General features: G+C 36.9%; 1 protein-coding gene across 1 annotated transcript in view; it reads right to left on the bottom strand.

Annotated features, from left to right (window-relative positions):
• LOC149837176 (putative ATP-dependent DNA helicase CHR12) overlaps positions 1-23,512 on the bottom strand; it is a 92,646-nt gene that overhangs the window by 59,169 nt on the left and 9,965 nt on the right. Inside the window, exons 4-7 of the mRNA XM_090005870.1 lie at positions 9,813-10,007; positions 9,534-9,683; positions 8,930-9,322; positions 1,300-1,559 (exon numbers count right to left, since the gene is read on the bottom strand). Of these exons, the coding sequence (XP_089861996.1) occupies positions 1,300-1,559; positions 8,930-9,322; positions 9,534-9,683; positions 9,813-10,007 (998 nt within the window). The remainder of the gene's footprint in view (positions 1-1,299; positions 1,560-8,929; positions 9,323-9,533; positions 9,684-9,812; positions 10,008-23,512) is intronic.

Genomic DNA, 23,512 nt, shown 5'->3' with positions numbered 1-23,512 from the left:
ATGGGCTCTAGGCCACGCCCAGACCCAGCTGATGTCACCTATAAAATGATATATTTTTCCATAATTCTATTCATTTAATTAAATATATACTTTAAAATTCATATTTATCGATTTTAAAAATCATGAAAAAATACACGATATTACAGGGGCATTTCAGTCATGGAAAAGATGTAACTGAAGGGGGTCAATGCAGTCATGGAAAAGATTTTGAGAATGCAGGCCAATGCTTGGTGAAATGGTAAGTGCTCAACGTGGAGACACAGGTTCAAGTCCTGACGGTGGTGAGTTCTTGCAGAAATACAGAAGATTGGAACTGACCCCAGGATGCCCCTCCCCACCACCCTGGAGCATCAACCACACTGGCTATGGCCCTTGTTAAGATTGAGAATATAATACTCCAAAAAACAGAGAAATCTTCAAAGAATTAGAATGTCAATTTTTTATTAATTTAACGAAGAGAATCTTTGAAGTAGTTTGAACTAATTGAAATGCATCATGTTGCCTCACACCTCAGAATTACATGAAATAGCCAAGAGCAATTGAATGAAGATCTTTTGGAAACTAAGACTGTAATGGCCCATTTTGTTTCATGAATACCAGGTTGTTACTGGATTCAAGCATAAAACAGTCATACAGTAACTGACTAGTGTTTCAACTTGAGGAGTTAAAAGTAAAACTGAGTATATTTTGTAATGAGATGTCTCCAAGAATGCAAAAATCACAATGCCACTATGGGCAAAATACATAAGCCATTCAGGGCATTCGCAAAGGCACAAAGTTCACACAACCACAAGCCACTAAGGGAACAAAGACAGCACAATATAAAAAGCAACGTTTTATTATTAGTAAAATGCTCAAGAGAAGCATAGCATAACAAAGAGGAAGAAGACTAGCCAACCTAAAGACTAAAATGCCCTTTAAGGGCATTAAAAATACAAAAAATAAAAATATAAAGAAAACCAAAAAAGATCTACATATTAACCTAAAATACAATCTATAAAAAAGAAGAATATATATAAGATCATCGACTGCCTAACTACTGAACTGCAGAAAGAAACATAGATTCTGGACAAGTTTTAACAGGTCAAGACGGCCAAGTTAGTCTAAGCATCTAAGGCACCACTTCCAGGTACTGGTCCTAAAGGACATGGGTTCCCAGTTCAAACCCCATTCTTAACAGCTAATCGGGTTTTTTTCTCAATTGTCAAAATAGCAATACCTTAAAGTGGTTCCCTCACTGAAATTAGCAAAAAAAAAAATGAGAGAAAAAAAAAAAGGATTCTGAACAATTTTGCATACCTAGGAGCCCAGGTTGAAAATTCATTGGCCCAGTTAGAAAGTACAGCCTTTGGAGCTATAATCAAGTGAGGTCCAGTCACCCCTTTATTCTCCATTAGGTATGCAAGTAATGCAATTGCCTGGATTGTCTTCCCTAGGCCCATCTCATCAGCCAATATACCGTTAAGGTTGTTGTTGAACAGAGACAGCATCCATTGCAGACCTTCCAATTGATATGGCCTCAGTTCACCACCTCGAAGCATTGCCGGCTGTTCAGTAACCTGGAGCATCATGATAAAGGTTAGTTCTGAGCCCGAGTTCCTTTTGGTTTTTAATCATATCCCTAAGAAAATAAACATACAATTTTAGGACACTCAACTGCTGACGGAGGTAAAGTAACTCCAATTAAGAAAAATTATACAGGGAACCAACACAAAATTAACTATAAATTTTTTTGGGAAAATAGGGCTCGAGGACAAATATTTTTAATGTTAAAATGCATTTTTATTGAAATAATATTTACACCATTAAAATATTAAAATATCAGTGCCCATGTCTGCTCCTCTCACCAAGGACACGCCACCAAAATGGCATGTCCTCGTGACATAGTTCTAACGTTAAGTCTCAGCTGACAAGTGATTTGGTTTCCTCAGAGGATAATGCTGCTCATGGGGACAGCTACATCCCAATTTATCCCATTATAAAGAAAAAGAAATGATCAAGCAGGTTTTGCAAAGTTCTCATCTCATCACAATGATGATCTCATTGTTCTTTTAACTCAGGTAACACACATCTCTGGTCATGATCATAGATGCAACCTCTGACAATTGACCATAAGCTGCATGTTTAACCCAGTTTTGACGGACACAGTTTTGGGTGTTTGCTTAATCCAAACTCACAAGCATATTCTCTATGGCTTACCTAGTAGAGAACATGCATTAGACTAAGTATTTTTTCATGTTTAGATGCCTATTCAGAGCAATAAAAAAAGAAGCGCATTTGCACCAAAACTTGGTGAAATAGAAATTAAGGTTTCTCATGGAATTGACTCGATCCAAAGCATGTTTTTTAGTGAACAAGCAATGAAGAACACATCTCCCGGTTAGGATTAAGCAAAAAACAAATGCAACTATGTTTTTTGGAAGTCTCTCTCTCTCTCTCTCTCTCTCTCTCTCTCTAAAGGGGACAGTCCAACCAAAGGAAGGTCCAAAATCTACAGATGATGATCGTTAACCTATGTCACATGGGTGCGGGTACGGCACTTTCAAAAAACTTGGGTGTGGGGGTGCGGCAAAATATATATATATATATATATATATATATATATATATATATATATATATATATATATCGAGCCCCCTCCCTGTGCCGCCCTCTTTGTGCAGGGGAGGGGTCGAGCTGATGAGTTGTGGAGCCTGATTCAGAGTTTTTGCCCTTGTAAAAAAGGGGGGTTCGGGGGCGCTCCCCGGTGCAGGCGAGGGTCCAGAGGTGGCCGCCCCTGGCGGGGGGTCTCTAAGGGGCACCGCAGAACAATTTTTTTTTAATAAAAAATTAAAAATAAAAAAAATAGACAAAAATGACCATGGGTGCGGTCAACACACCCAGGGTCAGGTTGACCGCACCTGCATCGACGCAGGTGCAGCACCCTGCTAGCCGAATCCCTGTGACATAGTCGTTAACCATTGGTCATCAAGGCGTATTCTGAAAATACCAATATCAGTGTTTCTCTTCTTTAAAAAATGTATCTCCTGTTGAAAAACTTTTCAAACAAATTCCAGATTACTCTAGGTTTGTGGTTTTTGGATGCAAGTGTTTTATTTTTTCTGACCAAAATGACAAACTCTCTCCTCGTGCTATCCCTTTGTGTTTTTCTACGATATGCAAATTATCAAAAAGGCTACCAATGTTTTGACAACTAAAAGGTTATATGTCAAGAAATGTATCCTTTTTGGAAAAGGAGAGCTTTTTTTTAAGTGAGAACACTAAGGAAATAAATGAGTATTCTTTTTTATTGGATTTAGTTCCAAAGATTGATGACTGTGATATTGGTGAAAACAAAGAAGATAAAAAAGATATGATAAGTGTACAATCATTTCATAATAATCAAGATTGTATTCAATACCCTAAGCTTGGTAATTTAGAACATCCATGTGCTCTCGAAAAATATACCAGTAATGAAAACCAGGAAGAGATACAAATAAGGTCATCTAGAGTGTCAAAAATCCATGAAAATTTTGTGTCCTATGAGTCTTTTTTACCTAAGTATCAAGCCTACATTGCATTAATACATTCTTACATAGAACCTTGTAACTATATTGCAGCAAAGGAACATTCTAAATGGGTAGAAGCAATGACAGTGGAATTAAATATCTTAGAAAAGGCAAATACCTGGACTATTCAAGACATTCCACCAGAGGTGTATAAAGTTAAAACCAATAGTGACAGAATTCTTGAAAGGTATAAGGTCAGATTATTTGCCAAGGGCTATTCCTAAGAGTATGGAATAGACTATAAGGAGACCTTTGCTTCAGTTGCTAAAATGGCCACAGTTAGGACCTTAGTAGCCTTTGCCTCTGTAAAAAATAGCCTACATATCAAATGGATGTCAAAAATGTGTTTCTCAATGAAAGCTTAGTCGAAGAAGTTTATATGGAACCACCACTTGGCATTGATATTCCTAAAGCAAAGGCTCTTTGTTTAAATAAAGCTTTGTATTGCCTTAAACAAGCACCAAAGGCTATAACAAGTTTAGTCAAGTTATGCTCGATTTTGGTTTTCAATCTTGTCTTACTGACATAACTTTGTTTGTTAAGATTTCTTATATGGGTATTATTATCCTTCTCCTCTATGTAGACGACATGATCATCACTGAAAGTGATAAACAAGGAGTTGAAAACATTAAAAGATTTCTCAAAATACATTTTGAAATGAGCGATTTGGGTTTTTTAAAAAAAAAAATCTTAATATAAAAGTTGTTTATTCATCTAGAAGATATTTGCTAACTCAATCTAAGTTTGTTCTAGATATTGTTGACAGGACTGGTATCTCAGATGAGAAAAAGGTTGACACTCCCGAAGTTGTAAATGTCAAGATGAAGATTGATGATGGAGAACCACTTGAAAATCCAACACCGTACAGACAACTAGTTGAGGCATTGTCTTACCTCTCCGTTACAAGACCTGACATTGTGCATGTCGTCCACACAGGAAGTCAATTTCAGCATACTCATACCACTGTTCATATGCAAGTTGTTTTACGTATTATTAGATATATTAAAACTTCTATTTTTCGATGATTTTTCTTGTTTGCTTCTTCCTCCTTAGATTTAATTGCTTATACTGATGTGGATTGGGGAGGAGATCTAAATAACCGACACTCAACTACTGGTTTCTGTGTATTTTTAGGTGAATCATTGATTTTTTTGAGGTGCAAGAAGCAACAGAAAGTTTCTCTCATCAACTAAAGCATAATATAGAGTCATGTCTACAACCACTATGGAAGTAGTCTAGCTAAGGAGATTGCTTCATGACATGGGTGTTCAGAGTACAGAAGCATCACAACTATGCTGCAACAATAAAATTTCTATTTACATTGTCAGCAACCAGACATTCCACAAACGAACCAAACAGATTGAGATGGATTGTCACCATGTACGAGAGCAATTTCTACACTATCTTTCCTATGTTGCTTCAGAATATCAATTGACAAATTTCTTTACCAAACCTCTCACAGCTCCTACATTTCACTTTCTCTTGGACAAATTTTCGGTTATCCAACCGTAAGTTTGAGAGGGAGTGTTAAATAATGTATATCCTAACTAGGCTAACTAGGAGTTTTTTTCCTTTTAGTTTTGTTTATATAGATTTTTTTCCTTTTATTTTTGTTCTTTTTTGCTTGTATTTGACTAGTCAACATTTGACTAAGCCAAATACAAAGAGTCATTGGACCTCCAACGACTCTCCCCTCTTGCTCCTCTATTGTGTATATATATGGGGGCATTGCCCCCTCTCTATGTATGGATTTTTGTTGTGGATTACAATCAATCATAGCATTATTTTTTCCTCTTGTTGTTGAATATTTATTTTTGGGTATTTGTGTATGAACCTCTCTTGGTTCGTGTGAGTGTTCATTTCGATGCTTTTGTTGGAGCTCTTTGAGTATCTATTGTTGGTGATCTAGCAAACATTCTTGAAGGAGCTCATCTTCTTACAGGGGTTGTGTATATTAAATTTGTAATGTGCCTCGAATCCCTGGGATGTTTTCACAATGTTTTAAAAAAATGCATATTTTAAGGGTCAGTTTGGGGTCATTACATTAACCGTTTATGATTTATGTATAGTTTATGTATTTGTAATTTTGTATATATTAACATATTATAAGTGTACGTCTTTGTTTTTCACATATATAATATCTATTAATATATGAGCTTATGTTATTTGTTGTTTACTCCTTTTAATTTAGCGAATTTATATGTTTCTTTTTTTTAGATTCTTAGCATTTTTTAGAACAATGGAAGGGGCTTCTTCTGCAAGTGCTAGAGGGTCCCCTCCAAGTTCGACATTTCCAAATTTGGAAGATATGCAAAACTTCAAGCAGAAATAAGGTGATCCAGTATAGGAGTGGGCTTATATTAAGGATAAACAAGATCTGAATTCTATGACGCGCTTGCTCCGAATTCTGTGATGAGCTTATAAAAAGGAAAAAAGGTCGTACAAAAGAAAAGTGGTGAGGGTGGAAGAAGCTAGCTTTGCAGAAGAAACTAAAGAAGAGCAATATATCGATGAAGATAATTCAAATGATAACGACAAGTTCATCATCTAAGGATTAAATTCAAGTTATTATAAACTTATTGAGGTTCTTTGACTATTTTAGACTTAAATACACTTATAATGTTTTGTCTTTATATTTGCAAATATATTTGAATGTGCTACATATTCGCCACCTTTAACATCTAAGTTGCTTGCTTGATTTTGTTTTTACTTAGTTTAGTTATGTGTGTATAGACTTGTTGAATATCTGTATGTCTATATTTTTATTTGGTGGTTAATTGGTTATGTTAACATTTTTTTTTGTGTTTTATTTTATATTTTTTTATGGCTCCTTCACCAGATGATTCAGCATGGCAATACTGCATAAGCATTGATAATAGAGGGTTAAAATTGAGATGTGTATTTTGTGGTTATATTATTAACAATAGACTACATAGATTTAAGCAACATATTGCAGATTTACGTCAAAATGTACATCCATGTAATTCTTTATTTGTTCCTACCACTTTTTTTGCTAATGTTATTGCCGAACTTGAAGTAATTCGAAGAAGAATATTGCAACAATAAAAAGGACTTACAACCATTGTTCCAAATTTTGAAGATGACGATGATGATGACTCACTTGCCAAAAAAATGGCCCAACATAAAGAGATCATCGAAGGACAGGTGGATGTAGAACTGAGGAAATATTGTTCAGTTGTTTGACAAATATGCTCTAAAAGCTAGTTTTTTAGTTATCATGAACTCTTAGTAGTTTATTTATGATTTATGACATTTTAGTACGACTTGAATGTGAATTTAATATTGTTAAGGCTTTAATTGTGTTTAAATTATGTAGTTGCTTACTTGCCTTTTATTTGCATTGAGCAAGTTATCAGTTGCATGGTTTCTTCTTCTTATCTGTTAATTTTTTTGTATATTGTTTATTGAACTTTATTCACATTTTAGTTGTATGGTTTGGTTATTCAATTGCTCATTTATTCTTAATTTTTTTTAGTAGGTTATCATTTGCATGATGGTTTGTTTATTTAATTATTCATTTCTTTTTCTTATTTGTCTATTGCTTATATTATGTCTATTATTGTTGTTAATTTTTTTGTATACATTATTTTATTTTTTGTATAGTGTTCATTCACATTGTTAATTATATGGTTTGTTTATTCAATTGTTAATTTATTCTTAATTTGTTTGAGCAGGTTATGTAATATAATTGCTTTACATGTTATTATTTGTCTATTTCTTATTGTTGATTGATTTTATGTTGTATATATGTTTTTTATTAATTTTAGTAGTTTGTTTACATATTTTGTATTTTTTTTAATGTTTTTATTTGGGGTACTGCCTAGGGCTCACCGCCTAGGCTCTGCCTAGCGCCTATGACAACTAAGATGTACATTAACAAAATCAACGGCCCAGAGTACTTTGTATCAAGGTCGTAAGTATTGTATCATTACCCATATTGGTCGGGCCCAAAGTAACACCGTATTGTATTGTATTGTAAACGTATCGTAAATTTTTAATAAAATTTTTCTAAAAAACACAAAAAAATCAAGAAAAAACAGAAAAAAATAACAAAAAATCTAAAAAAATCATATCACATAAAACAATGATGAATTGCACAAAACACAACCATAAAATCATACATGAAGCATTTATATATGAATGAGTGGCATAAGACGTTATCAAACATCAACTATCTCACAAGAACAATGCAAAATATTAAATATCTTGCAATTAAGAAGATGCCACAAGACTCATACTTTCATACTACATAAACAAAAACATCATGGCAATAGTTGCACTCGATTTTCAATCGATTTTCACTCATTACTTGAGTGTCTCATTGCCATGTCAGATCATCTTATGCCATCTTTGTTGGAGGAGTGTGGAGCCTGATTTTTATCAGGATATAAATCTTTAATTTTCGTGGCAAAATTTTTTTGGAGAGTAGCTTTGTAATTTTTTTTATAATAAATATTTTTTTACCTTAACCTATTTTCTTGAGTGGAAAATGGTGAAAATGCACTTTTTTTACCTTAACCCACTTTTTTGGGTGAAAAAACAATAGAAATGCAATTCTAATGGCCTCTAGACAAACGGAGAAGTTGGTCCTCAAAAGGTATTTAAAACCCAAAATGCAAAAAGTAACTTTCAGCCTTTTTAAAGTGCGTCGAAAGTGTATGATACGATACACAATGTATCATACAATATGGCCTGATACAGGGGTGTATCATTCGATACACCTGATACAAGTACGATACGCACTCGTATTGCGATACGAGTGTATATCATATCGCAAAACCCAAAGTAACGATATGTATCATACGATACAACACTGCTTTGTATTGTAAAGTTTTAAATGCATTGTGAGCCGTCAATTTTTCGAAAAACATGTCTAGATGTTGTAAAGTCTTTATGTAAAGCATACTTCTTACTAAATAAATTATAAAGAACAAATATACGGTCTGATCGAGGAAAGGTTAAATATTGGAGAAGGGGAGTTGTCTGATCGTCATCAATTGTATATTTTGGACCTTCCTTTGGTTGGACGGTCCCCATTCCCTATATATATAATAGAATAATAGATAAGTCAAAGGATCATACCATCCTCAAATCAAGAATTATGCAACAAAATGACACATCAACTCACAAAAGCCAATTATTAAGGGAAAGAATTTCCTGAAATTAGTGCAGGATTCTCGATTAGGAGTGGAAGCATTTGCAACTATAAACAGGAGAGAATGAGATATAGAATTAAACTTCAGTAGACCTAATCAAATATAGCCATGTGTATGGTGTGCATGTCCAAGTGATAGTTGTTGAGCATACAGCCAAATCTACAATCCATGTAAAAGTTGGCAAAACAAAATGATGGTTAATACCTTTTCTTGGATGGAATGGATAACAGAGTTGTATGTACGCTGGCCTTCAAGCAAGTCGTTTGTCTTGACCGAATGATCTGAATCTATATCAAGCATGTCTAATTCATCATCCAGACCCACATCTGCATCAGATAGAGATATCTGTGATGGATCATCAGTTTCAGAGCCTCTAACAGATTCAGGTCCATCATCATGTTCTGCATCCTTCTGCCTTTGAACAGCAGCTCCAAGTCCAATAAGAAGCTCATTCGTTTTTCCAAGGAGGGTGGTCAACCGTTCATTTTTACTCTCTTCAACCATCCGCAAGTATGCCTCTTGGTCATCAGCTTTCAGTGCTTGGAACCTAAGTTTTTCTGCCCTTGTGGCCCTTTGCCTCTGCCTTGCATGCCATGCCTGCATTGATAATGAGATTACTGCATCATTGTATTCTAGCTAATTTCAAAATTGACTAAACAGTAAACGCATAATCCACTGTAGACATGAGGATGGTCCAGGTAATCAAAATCAATCTCCTCATGTTATTCAAGAGAAGTAGACATTTCCGACACTTAACTCCGGGTCTAAGAATTAAGGGAAAGAAAAAACAGCTGTGCCTAAAAAGAACCTGGATTCCATCGTTTCTCTGTTTTCGACGTTTCAGAGCAGCTTGTGCTTGAGATTGGAACTCACGCCATGCATTAAGAAATTCATTGAAAAACTTTCGTTTTCTGGTTTCCATGCGGTTTTTCTCTTCCTCTTCTAACCTTGACAGCCTCTGGAACAAAAAGATTCGTGTCACAGTGAAAGAAACCACTAAAAAAAATGTCTATGAAAGTCCAATCAAACTTGCTTATCAAAAACAAAAAAGTCCAATCAAACTTGAACATGTAAATACAATTGTAACCTCCTCATCTCGTCTCTTCCGCTGGCGATCATCAACTTCCACATAAGAGGCATTACCATTGCCAAATAGTGGAAGAGTGCGCCTCAGTCTCATCATTCCCCAGTCGAATAAATGCTTGTCTGGATATGAACATTTCTCTTGCAGCCAGTACTCAGAGCTCACATCAGCTCGTACCTTCCTCTGCAGATCTGATAGCTGCTAGAAAAGAATCCTTGCCCATAAGTAAAAACTCACATTTGCTATCACGCCAAAGCAAGAAATCAAACAAAAAAATGTGCACCCAAGACAACCCATGCTTTTAGGCCCACAAGTTTATAATTCATTGAGCACTTCATGTAGGGGCCAAAAAATACAAACATATATACACTTTTGTACTTTAACCTTTAACAAACTAAAGCGTACATTTTGTAGTTGATGCACTTAATTTTGTTAAAAATACAAAAACATCAACAGTTCACCATCAAAATCATAATTCCATGCTTTTGATACTACTCATTGAAGAAAAAAATCATGGAAGATAATATTCATATCCTATCAACTTTAAGTCAATAATTTGCCTGCACAAATACACTGCCTTGTGACAGTTATCAATGGACATTTTTTTCTCAGGAGAATCTCAAGGACCATTTACAAAAGATATATATTGAACAATTTGTGCAATTGTTCAATGTGGATACACCAAATGCAAAAGAATGAAGATCGTCCTCCCCGTTCGAAAGCTGTATTGCTTCATGATTACAGAACATGCTCAGGATCCTAACTGAGTTGTGTCTATTTAGGTTTCAATACTTTGCATATTTTAAAGGTGACTGCATCCTAAGAGCCAAAAATAAGATTTGCACTACTTTTCATCATTTAACAATATGTTAAAGATATGATAATATGCAATTACAAATTTATTATATGCAAAAGATATTAAAGAATATTTATCACATGAACATGGATATCTTTAGCAGCATGGTCATGGGAGCTCAAACCACTCATCCTTGCTTCAGCAATATGGAATGGAAACATCATTTGTTAAAAGATATCCATGACCATTTGGCATAAAGATCAACAATCTTTTCAAGCAGATGCAACCCTAATTGCACAATTCAGTTAACAGAAAGTCTTCAGACACAACAAACAACAACAATAGAACACCTTTAGATATGACAGTTAATATATATATGACACATTTTAGGTTTTTTCATGTAATTTTTTGTTTTGTTGTTTTTGGTTTTTATTTTTATTTTTATTTTTTTTGTAGTCAGCATTGTGTTGACTAGACGTTAGAGCTAGTGTAATGACTAGATAATCAAGCAGTTAGACTAGTCTAATGGCTAGTTGGCTGCTCCCTTTTGTATATATATATAAAGGGGTTTTCCCCTCTTTGTAATGAATGTATTTTATGTGAATTATTGTTATTAATAAAAATAATATTTTACATAAAGAGTGCTCTCTTGGTGTGTGTCTATTGTGCCTTTAGTGGCCTTTTGTGATTGTGCCCATAGTGGCCCTTTGTGATTGTGGCCCATAGTGGCTTTGGTGGCTATTTTGGTTGGTGGTGTTGGTTGACTTCTTTACATGGTATCAGAGTCATAGAGCTTTTGATCCTTCAAGTTGGTGATCTTATTGCATCTTTACCTAGAGAGGACCTTGTTTATGTGCTCGTGGATTGTTCCTCAAGTGTTTGTGATTCAAGTGTGTTTTTCCTTCCATGTCATCTTCTCTCTCTATTCCTCTCTCTCTTCTCTCTTGGTCTTCAGCTATAGAGGACAAGGAGAGCGTCATCGTGCCCGTCAAGCTCAATGACACAAATTACGTAACGTGGTTTAGGGCAAAAGCTTGTGGGGGTTGGTGGATGGTTCTGATCCAAAGCTCAAACTCCTCACCAAAGTCGAGAACGGAAAAGATGTGCAACTTAAAGGAGGAGAAAACTAAAGTTATATCCGATTATGAAAGAAGGTGAAAGAGTGGAGAATGGGAAACTAAAAAATAATGTCATGGCCACTGTTATTAAAAGCACGCCTCAAGGCGCAAAAAGCGTGCCTCGCCTCAAGGCGAGGGCCTTTGTGCCTTGAGGCGCAAGCATAAAGCGCAAATGCCCCAAGGCGTGCGCCTCATACGCCTTGAGGTGCACGCCTTGGGGTGAGGCGCGCCTCAAGGTGAGGCGTATACAGATCTCTTTTGCAGTGAGAGAGTGATATGTAAGGAACCCAGAAAAACCATCGTTTCTACCCAATCTTGCAATCCAAAAGAAGACGAAAACCAGAAGCAAAATATAGGAATCGTGGAGATAGAGTAAGGTTCTCGAGGTGGGTGCACTACGTACTGCTTGGAGAGCATGAGAGGGCTTCCCCTGCTGGATAAACTCGCGAGCCAATGCCAGTAAACCCCTCATATCCGGTGATCCCTCGTTCTGAACATATGAAAAAGAAGATGCAGAAGCATCTCTCTCTCTCTCTCTCTCTCTCTCTCTCTCTCTCTCTCTCTCTCTCTCTCTCTCTCTCTCTCTCTCGTAAAACACTACCCTCTAATCAATACCTAAGATATTGATGCTTCTCGATCTCTCTCGCCTTTTTTGGGTTGTCTTCTGATGAGACTATTATAAGAAATTGCAGAATAAAATGGGGTGTTGCATTGTGAATGATAACAGAATACCCAAATTGATTATAGTCTTTTTTTACTAGGGGAATTTATCCAACTATAACACAAGTATCATGTGTTTTAAAAATATCATGATTTTGTTATGTGATTTGCAAAATTCTATAATGTAATGCCCTAAGATTTAAAACAATTTCCCTTCTTCTCAAAACCCTTCAATGGGAACTTGAGGGGGTTCGATCGAGGGCCTCTCTATCAGAGACCGAATTGCCAGAAGCAATTTGAGTGCCATTGTCCGACGGTACATCACTGAAAGAAACCTCACTTAGGGACTAGTTTCTTAAACCTCACCAAGGTGGTATCCCATGTTGGGGTCCTATGTCAAGCTACCCAGGATCAAACCTTGATGTCACATGGGGCTACCGTTGCTTTTACACAGGTTGCGGCACATAAGGCTGGGTGGTCGTGTCCCCAACCCAGAGTTTTACCTTGTAGGGAGGCAGGCCCGCTAGTGACTCGGTTCTCGGTGAGGGTTTCTCCGTCAAAAAAAATTGTCCTTTTAATTTTAGTCCTTAATATTATTATTTCCTATGTGACTATGAAAAATTAAGAATAGAGGTCCTGTTTATGCTATTTTCCAAAACAGATCTGTATACTGAATTTTTGCAATAGCCGATTTTCTTCTTGTTGGTTGTTGCTTTATCAATAAAGCAATTTTTTATTTATAATTTTAAATATTTTTTATAGTTTTTTTTTTTAATTTAAAAAAAATTGAGGCTTACGCTTTACGCCTCGAGGCTTACGCCTCGCCTCAAATTTTGGTGGAGCGCCTCGCTACACCTCAACGCTTTTCACAACACTGGTCATGGCTTATCAATAGCGTAGACAATAAAAAGTATTCTAGCTTGGCAAAGTTTGAGCATTCTAATGATGCTTGAAGCTATCTGAAGAATATGTACTCGCTTAAAGACATCGCACATGTGTGCAACTTGCAAGACAAGATTAGGGCGATCAACGATGACTCAAGGGAATATAAGCATTAAAGAATACTATAATGCTTTATCCAAACTATGGGAGGAATTAGTCTTGCTTGAACCAAAGTGGCATTGCCCGTTCCGACACAAAACCAACTAAGAACACCTGCACCAAAGCACAAGTTGGGATCGGATTCCGAGTTGAATCCAATCCAACTACGATCCAATAGTTAAGTCTTAGTTTTTGGGTTTGTTTTGATTTGGATTTTTATAAGATCCAAATTCAAACAGCCCATAATATATATACATTAGAATAAAGGATAGAGTTGGGTCCAACTAGACCCAACTCAATCCAAAACAAAACCCAACCCAAACTGTTTTGGGGTCGGATCCAACCAATGGATGTCAACACCCCCGTCGACATCCCCAAACCGACCCCCTTTTTATTCCCTATATAAACCCTTAGGGGGTTTCATTTTTTTCAAACTCATTCTCACTCTCTCTCTCCCTCACTTCTCTCTCCCTCACGTTGTTCTCGAGTGCCACCACCCGCAAACCACCACCACCACTGTCTCAGGTGGGCCTCCCTTCTTCCCTCCTTTTTTGTTCCCCCCACTGGAGCACTGCTCCGCTCTCGTGCACGGCGGCACTGCTCGCGTCGCCATCACCTTCCTCTTCTCCTTCTCTGCTGAACTCGACGAACCAGAGCCACCAACGGCGATGGCTCTGGCTCACCAGGTGAAAGGGTGCCTAGCACTCTCTCCTCTGAATTCTCGTTGAATCAGCAGCAACTGGAGGCTATTGCCGTTGTATTGGGTGGGACAGACGAGAGGGGTGCTTGACACCACTCCCTCCCCTACTGTCACGCCTCTCCCCTCCAGTTGGCCCCAATTGGGGAGAACAGAGCCACCAAGGTGGTGGCTCTACTCTGCCATCTTTCTCCCCCGCTCCCTCTCTCTTTCTTGATGATCTCGGCGGCACCACCTGTAATGTTGTGTCTCTTCTCTCTCTACCTCTCGATCATTCGATCGAGCTGAGCTCGGTTTCTTATGATTTCGGGGTCGAGCCAGCTCAGCCAAGACTGGCCACTACCTCCAACAATGACCCAGCCACCCGCCACACCACTGGGGGCGCGGCAGGGCCAGTCTTCATGACGGCACCACCTGCGCCACCGTGCCTCCCCTTCTTATAGCCTCTGCCCTCTCGTGCAGCAGTAGCAGCTACTGTTGTTGCCTTGGGTTCGGTCCTTGTCTGATTTAGGGACCGAGCCCGACTCAGTGGGCAACCAAGCTCAGCTCGGTCTTGGTGCGCCCTTTTTTTTACCGAGTTAGCCTCGGTTGGAACCGAGCCTGACTCGGTTCAATAGTCACCGAGCCCGGATCGGTTTTCTCAAACCAAGCTTGGCTCAAGCCATAGACAAAACTGAGTCAAGCTCGGTTTTCTCATAAAATCGAGCCTAACTCGGTCCATCTATTTTTATCCTTAAACCAAGCCTGGCTCGATCAAAAGTTTTCCTCGGGACCCCCACCCCTTAGCCTTATTGGAAGTCGGCTCAACCTTTGAGCCCCAGCCGCTTCCCCTGTGTGTTCCGTGATCGACTCGGTTTGACAGAGCTGGTTCGGTCGTGGATCTCATCCCACGTAAACTGGGTCAAAACCCGGATTCCTCGAAGCTGAGCTGGACTCGGCTCAGATTTATCAAGCCCTGCTCAGTTCGGTCAATTCAAACTGGGTTCGGGTTTGACCTGTGTGATGCAATTGACGCCTCTTCTACTAATATAAGAATTTAACCTCGTTCTTTACATTGTGCGATAAAAACCTTTTTTAGTGCACCACATCGACGCAGCAGATGAGACTCCATACCTCTGACACGCATGCCAAGGCACAAGCAAATTAAAAACCTACACTCAAAATCATCAAAGATTTGGACCATCACTAAGGTAAGGAAAAGTTGCATACGATGACAGCGGCTGAACATTTCTAATATATATGTATTTATGTCATATAAATATAACATTAATATATATATGTACGTATTTAACTCGCAATTTTGTGTATTCTTGTCTCATTTAAATTACGCTATTTACCTTGTTGTTGCATTTAAAGTACGTGGTTATGCATACTTTCTCATTATCTACAATGGCATTTTAGCGGATGTTGCTTTAGTATATATATTATATATACATATATAATAATTCAAAGTACGCAATTTTGCGTACTCATGCTCTATTTCAATTATGCTCGCATTTATTTAGAGTACGCAATTTTGCGTACTGATTTAAATTACACAAGTATTTATTTAAAGTAGCAGATTTGCACAACCCTGCTTTAATTCAATTTCAAAAAAGTTTTCATGCAAGTTTCAAGTTTGCATGCCCCTGATGTTTCGTAAAATAAAATAAGGGTTTTGCATTCACACGTTCGTGATATTCAGCATACATACGTGTCACTTATTCTATAAACAAAATAATGCTCACATGCATCAAAGATGTTACGTCCATTTTGATCAGACAATTTCCAAGCATTTTTGTATTCTTCAAAACACCATTCCAACCTAGTTCGAACTTTAAAATAAGTTGAGATTGGCATGACTCAGGCATTCGCAAGTGAGTCTTCGCTTCGAACCAATAAAACGCAAAGACTTCAACTAGGTAGACTTCGGTCGTACTTACGTCAGGTCCTTCCTTTTTACATCCAGAATGACCCTGATATGCCTCCGACCTAAGGCGAGGGAAATTGTGATTTTTTCAAAGTTGTAATTGGTCTTCTTTCTGATAAACCAATATTGTTCTTATTGTTGATGTACTATCAAACATGCACGACATGCTCGTACGTTGATGAATGGTTTTGAGGTTTATAACAAACCTCGTTATAATGCACCGCATTATAGAAAAATCATATAAACATACATGATCACCTTCACAGGCAAGATGCTCAATTTGGTTTAAAAGACCAGAGCATATTGAATTGGTTGTTGGATAAAAGAAGACCCGGCACACTCATTCATCCTCTAGTTCTGTCAAGAGAGAGAATAAGAGGTACAAACTCTGATGGACAATATTGTTAACAACTACGTTCCTCGAATGGCAATGGCTTGGTGTCCCCGGTCATCGGAATTAAGGGGCAAGGCTACCAATTATTATCTTATGTGGTAGATCCCACAAACTTCTGTAGAAGTTCAGATGCATCCTCCATTTATTCTTGCCTTTGGAGAATTCTCTCTCGATCACTGAAACAGTCCCTATTTAAGCGGATTCCGCTAGTCGTTTGGGTTATGAATTTACATAAAATAATAAACCCCTGAACGGTCTCAGTTGTTTCTGCGTTTTGTCCTATGGGTACCCACAAGTCGATAATTATCGAAACAAGATTATGATGTTCACTATGCTTCTTTTGAAACTGAATGTTGTGAAATATGATAATGCATATGTTAGTCATGTTCTCTGGTATGTTGTCATTGCACCTACCAGGCTTTCATGAGTCTGACCTGTTTTATGGGATAAGGTGACGAATAGACGGATGTTGCAGGCAATGGAGCGATGACGCGATGATATCAAGAATCCACTCTCTTTGTTGTTCGCTCCTAAGCATGTTTTGTAATTTTGTATAAGGACTTTTGTAGAACGTTATTTCTATCTAAAACTTTTTTTTGAATCTTCATAGTTTTGCATGGATGTACGAAAATGTGGACCCAGACCCAAGACATTTAGGGACCCAATTTGTTGGTTGGAAATTTCGCCTTGTTTTCGCTGAACTGTTGTTTTAACTCTAAAAAGGGATTGATTATTAAAATTTCAAATTTTGCCTTAAAATTTACAAGTTCAGGATTTTGGAGTGTTACAGCTAAACATGAAGGAAAATAGGTTAAAGAAACAAGCACCCAAAAATAACAAAGAATCGCTCTTGGTCGTGTCTAAGCCAGGATTCTATGTTCGAGCATACAAGCCACCTCATTTTGGAAGACAAAACAACGAGTACGAGAACAAGAGAAAAAATAGTTTTCATCATTGCCATGAACATAGACACATCAAATCCTTGTGTCCTAAGTTGAAGAAGAGGGAGGAAAAGAATATGGCTTTGGTTGGTCCACCACAAGAGTCCATGAACGTGAACAACCCCCAAAATACATCCATCGGTAGCATGTCCCTATCTCAATTGGTGGAGGCGCTTCAACCTCTTCTTAGAGAAACAACCTCTTCAACCCGAAATGCAGTTTCATCCTATTCATATCCCAATATGTCCCCTTCGCTTTGTGACTCCAGTGTTTCATTTCATATGACCCCAAATCTTGATATTTTATCTGAATGTCATACTAATTCAAGCATGTCTAATATTTTTATGGTCGATGACACTTCTCTTGATATCAAAGGAATAGGAAATTTTGAAAGGAATCTTGAAATTTTCAAAAAAAAATCAATTCCAAAAGTTAGATATATTCTCAAATTAAATTTAAATCTCTTATCCATTTCTCAAATCTCATACCATGGATGTAATGTCTCATTCTCATCAAATGGTTGTTCGGTGTAGGATAGCAAGTCAGGAAAGCTAATTGAGGAAGGCATAAAGAATGAGGCCTCTACTGCATGAACTTTTGAAAATACCTAAGAATACTTTTTGTTATAATAATCAAAAATTAGATTTCGATGTGCATAAAATATTGGAACATCCAAGTGTATCAAAATTTTCATATTTTCCAATTTTGAAAAAAATTTGTAATATTGAAAAATTTGATTGTAATGATTGTATTCTTGGTAAAATGAAGAAATTGCCCTCTTATGAAAGAAACTTTTGTCTCTATTAGACCACTTAATTAGTTAATTTGGATGGTTGGTTTTCGGCACCAATTGTATCAAAAGGTGGATATGTATACTATGTGATATATGTGGATTGATTTTACTAAACATACTTAGATTTACTTAAACATAAATCCAAAGTATTCATGCATTTTCAAAGTATTCATACCTTTGTTAAAAATAGATTTAACATTTCTATTGGTGAAATGAAGAAATTGCCCTCTTATGAAGGAACTTTTGTCTCTATTAGACCTCTTGAATTAGTTAATTTGGATGGTTAGTTTTTGGCACCAATTGTATCAAAAGGTGAATATACATACTATGTGATATTTATGGATTGATTTTACTAAACATACTTAGATTTACTTAAACATAAATCCAAAGTATTCTTGCATTTTCAAAGTATTCATACCTTTGTTAAAAATAGATTTAACATTTCTATTTTTTGCACGGATTCAAGAGAATTTTTGTCTAAAGAATTGAAAGATTATCTTTACACGACATTATATATCAAAGATCGTGTCCACATGCACCTCAACAAAATGGTGTGGTTGAGAGAAAATATAGACATATTATTGAAACTACTAGAACTCTACTTATTTCCAAAATCCTTTTGTGTTGATGTCACTTTGACCGTTGTGTATCTTATAAATAAAATGTCCCAAAATCTGGAATTTCTAAAACACAATATGTCCAAGAACAGGAACAAGTTGTCGTGATTCACAAATAGGGTGGAGTTTAGACTTGATTTATGTGAAAGATTGTGTAAGACACATTTATCTAACTACATTAAAATTTACAGAATTTATTTTATTCTGTAAATTCATTAACTGAGGGTTGCTCGGTAAAGCTAAACTGGACAGGTCTGTTTAGGGAGCAAAAAAACAAATTTAGTAAAGCATTTATTTCTCCTGATTCGCAATTTGATTGAATCAAGGTTTGCAGATATAGTTAGCTAACACATTTATGTATCTACTGTAAAAAAAATATATTTTTATTCACTGTATTCTGAGCATTTACAATGATTGTTAAATCATGTGAAAAATCCATCTTATGCATTGGTACCTTTTGTTCCTAAGTCTTGTTTTGAATGTCCTTGAAGAGGACTAGGTTGGTCATCTCATTGTACAAAGCAAAACCTACCCATTCAAGCATTATCCTGGGGCATTTTTTTTTTATGAAGGGGGGCATCAAGAAGAAGAAAAAAAGTTATCATAATAAAAGGGTGAAAAAATGCCAAAATGCAAAAAAAAGTGAGAAAATGACAAAAAAAGGAGTTATGTCATTCCCTGGGCTTGATGGTTTTCCTTAAATTCATCACCTGGTCGTAGGTCCTGGTGGTAGTGACAAAAGAAAAAAGGAAAAAAGGCATTGCTAAAGAAAAAATAGGCAATATCGAAAGAAAAAAAAATGTATCTCTAAAGTTGCAACGCTTCCTCTTTAATTGAAGATCTCATGCATGAGATACCTAGGATCCCTTACCTACTTGCATTTCTTTGAACCTCGCATTCAAGAATATTGTGTCCAACCTTCTTTGTTACCCCTTTTGAGCCTCGTGATACCCGAAGTTGGAAAAAAAAAGTCTATTTACCTCAAACAAATTACCATTTCATCCCTTACCATTGTTATTATTGTTTATCCTCATCATTTGAAGTCCAATGACCCATGTCTTATTATTCTTTCAACGCCTTTGGAAAATAATTGGCCACATGAAAATATTTAATATGGATAAGTTTGATGCAAACTTTAGAGTGAGAAGGTTAAAGTACATCAGAATGAAAATTCTCAGGCTTTTATAAGCTTGGATCTCTTATTTTCAGGCCTACATAGCCAAGGAGTCATGCACATTTGAAAGTTTCTAAAGACTCAATCTTTGTGAGGTTATATTGGCAGTTATTGAAGCAGGAGCTTATACATGTGCTTCTATGACTAGTTGCTTCAAAATTTGAGAGTCCAACAGAAGATTTATTCTAGTGAAAAAGAGTGAGATTGTTTATTTTATGATGACTTTAATTAGATGCAAAAACTAGAAAGTGAAGTTGGAACTTGGAACTTGGAACAACATTGGCAAAGAATCAAATTGATGTTGAGTAATGCAAGTTGCACACGCTCATGTTTGCACTCACTCTTCTTGTGTCTGCAACATTGTCCATAGCAAGTATCCAATCAAATAAAAATTTTTATTTTTAAAAATCACTTTTAAAAATTTTACAACAACAACAACAACTACGCCTTCATCCCAAAACAATTGGGGTCAGCGATATGAACCAAAAAAGAAATTCATTTTGGGTCTTCCACATGAATCCTTTTCCTCCAATCATTTCTATCCAATGCCATGTCCTCGGTGAGGTTCAAAGCATTCATATCCTTTCCTATCATCTCCATCCAAGTCTTCCTAGACCTACCCCGACCTCTTTTAACCAATATATTTTCCCATTTCTCCAACCTTCTAACTGGAGCATCATTAGGCCTTCGCCGAATATGTCCAAACCACCGTAAACGATTCTCTCGCATCTTATTTTCAATGGGTGCAACACCTACCTTCTTACGTATCTCCTCGTTCTGAATCTTATCTTTTATTGTATTTCCACACATCCATCTAAGCATCCGCATCTCAACTACACTCATTTTTTGAATATGATGTCTCTTGGCAGCCCAACATTCCGTACCATATAGTAAAGCGGGTCTAATAGTCGTCCTATAAAACTTTCCCTTCAACCGCAATGGCATTCTACGATCGCACAGCACTCCAGTTGCACTTTTCCATTTCATCCACCCAACCTTTATCCTATGATTTACATCTCCATCAATTTCTCCATACTTTTGAATGATGGATCCCAAATATTTGAAATAATCATTCACCGGTATTTCTTGCTCACCAAGCTTCACTACACTCTCATCACTACTTCGTTGCGTACTAAACCGACATTCCATATATTTTGTCTTACTCTTACTCAACTTAAAACCTCTTGCTTCCAATGTCTGTCTCCATAATTCTAACTTAGCATTAACCCCAGCTCTAGACTCATCAATCAAAACAATATCATCAGCAAACAACATACACCACGACACATTTTTTTAAATTGATCTCGTAAGCTCATCCATCACTATAGCAAATAGGAAAGGGCTTAAAGCAGATCCTTGATGTAACCCAACCGTTATAGGAAAATTGGTTGTCACCCCTCTACAAGTGCGGACATTGGTTACTACTCCTTCATACACATCTTTAATTATACTAATGTACTTGAGAGAAACACCTTTCTTCATCATTGTCCACCAGAGAACGTTCTTAGTTTCTCTATCGTATGCCTTTTCCAAATCAATAAAAACCATATGCAAATCTTTGTTCCTCTCTCTATTTCTCTCAATAAGTTGTCTAAGAAGATGTATAGCTTCCATAGTTGATCTTCCAGGCATAAAACCAAATTGATTCTCCGATATCATGACAACCTTCCTCAACCTAGACTCAATCACCCTCTCCCAAAGTTTCAGTTTTAAAATTCACTTCTAAAAATTTTAGCAAGGAGCAATTCCTTTTTCTTTTGAAAGAAAAAATTGGGCATCATTTTGAGACTTAGGTCATCATTTACATTGTATTTCATAAGTCTCACCATGGCACTTGGCATTATACCATGCACCCTTATCAGTCATAAATGTCATTATCTTATAGTTTGTTTGTCATAAAGTTTTCTAGCATCATGTTTTGATTGTCTCATCTCATTAATAGCATTCATATTGCAGCCAATCATTCAAGTTGTCTCATTTAACCCACAAAGGTCTACAAGATGATCCTAGAGCAAGGTTTGTTTTGACAATTTTTTGTAATCTTTTGTTGATTTTATCCAAATTAGGTTTTTCGCAGTGCACAGATCATTGTCGTAACTTTTGCAAAAAAGTGTCATTTTGAACCTGTAATGCCCCAAAACCCAGGACTTGTAACTTTTTATGAAAAGTTTGAAAGTTTTGTAATCATTCGTTTATCAGAGTTTTAAAATAGTAATTCAGTTCAGCAGAAAATGATATTTGAAATAGCAAGTCAATGGGACTTGAGCGCATTACAGCGCAAACTTTCTTTCGCAAACACATTTGAAACCCCATATATTTAATAAACCAAATAAATTCTGAAATGCAACAATTTAAGACTTCTACAAAGGAAGAATTTTCTAGAAAGCCTTTATGCAAATTTATCGAATTGTCCTAAGGAACGAAACGTCAGGAAAAGAGTCTCATCAGAGTTCTCATACAACAACAGCTTTCATGTCAGTATTGGTATGGCACCGTACGAAACTCTATATAGTAGACCATGCAGATCCCCCATGTGTTGGGATGAGGTTGGAGTGAGAGCAGTGGAGTCTTCAAAGGTCATCCAACATTATGCGAACCAGGTGTGTTTGATCCGACAAAGGTTGGTCGCAGCATAGAGCAGACAGAAGAGCTATGTTGATCAGCGACGTAGAGAGCTCAGTTTCGATGTGGGCAATCACGTGTTCGTGCAGATTTCTCCCATGAAGAGTATCTTTCGGTTCGGGAAAAAAGAGAAGTTAGTCCTCGGTATGTGAGACCCTTTGAGATCCTTGAACGAGTTGAGGAGACCACGTACCGTGTGACACTTCCTCTACAGTTTTCGCAGATCCACGACGTTTTTCATGTCATGATGTTGAGGAAGTACTTACCTAACCCCTCATATGTGATTTACTATGAGGCGATCGAGGTGCAGCCTAACTTAACAATAGAGGAGAGGCCAATTGAGATTGTGGATCGCAAGGAGAGGACACTTCATAGTAAGATGATCCCGTTCGTGAAGGTGTACTGGTAGCATCACGGACTGGACGAGTGCACCTAGAAGCCTGAGACGGATATGCATCAACACTACCCACACTTATTCGGTACATTCCAATTTTATGGACGAAATTCTTTTAAGGAGGTAGGGACGTAATATCTTGTATTTTCACACTTAATCATTTTGAGATTTTCCAAAAATTTGGCTAAGTATAGAGAAAAAAAATTGTAGATTCTCGATTTTAAGCCGATGCTTTTGAGTCTACGCTTGGCCCAAGTCTTATCGTCAAGGCCTAAACGAGCCACTTAAAATGTGAGAAAAAGTTTTATTTTCAACCTTTAAATTCAAGTGAAATTCGAGTTATTTTCGAGTGAAATTCAAAAGCGAAATTTGAGTTGTTGGATGCGTCTCAAAATTTAGAGTATAACGATATTTTACTGTTCTGAATTCGGGCTACAGTTGGCCCAAAAATCGCATTTTTTCGAAAAATAACTGCCTCAACGGGTCAGATCCGGATTTGGATCGGACTGGATCAATTGCTTTTGATCCAAATTAATATGGATCTGAA

The sequence above is a fragment of the Nuphar pumila genome, chromosome 5 (genome assembly GCF_984573655.1).
Source record: "Nuphar pumila chromosome 5, dmNupPumi1.hap1.1, whole genome shotgun sequence".
Classification (NCBI taxonomy): Eukaryota; Viridiplantae; Streptophyta; class Magnoliopsida; order Nymphaeales; family Nymphaeaceae; genus Nuphar; species Nuphar pumila.
The sequence above is the reverse complement of the archived record's forward strand: the minus strand, read 5'-3'. Positions and strand labels throughout refer to the sequence as shown.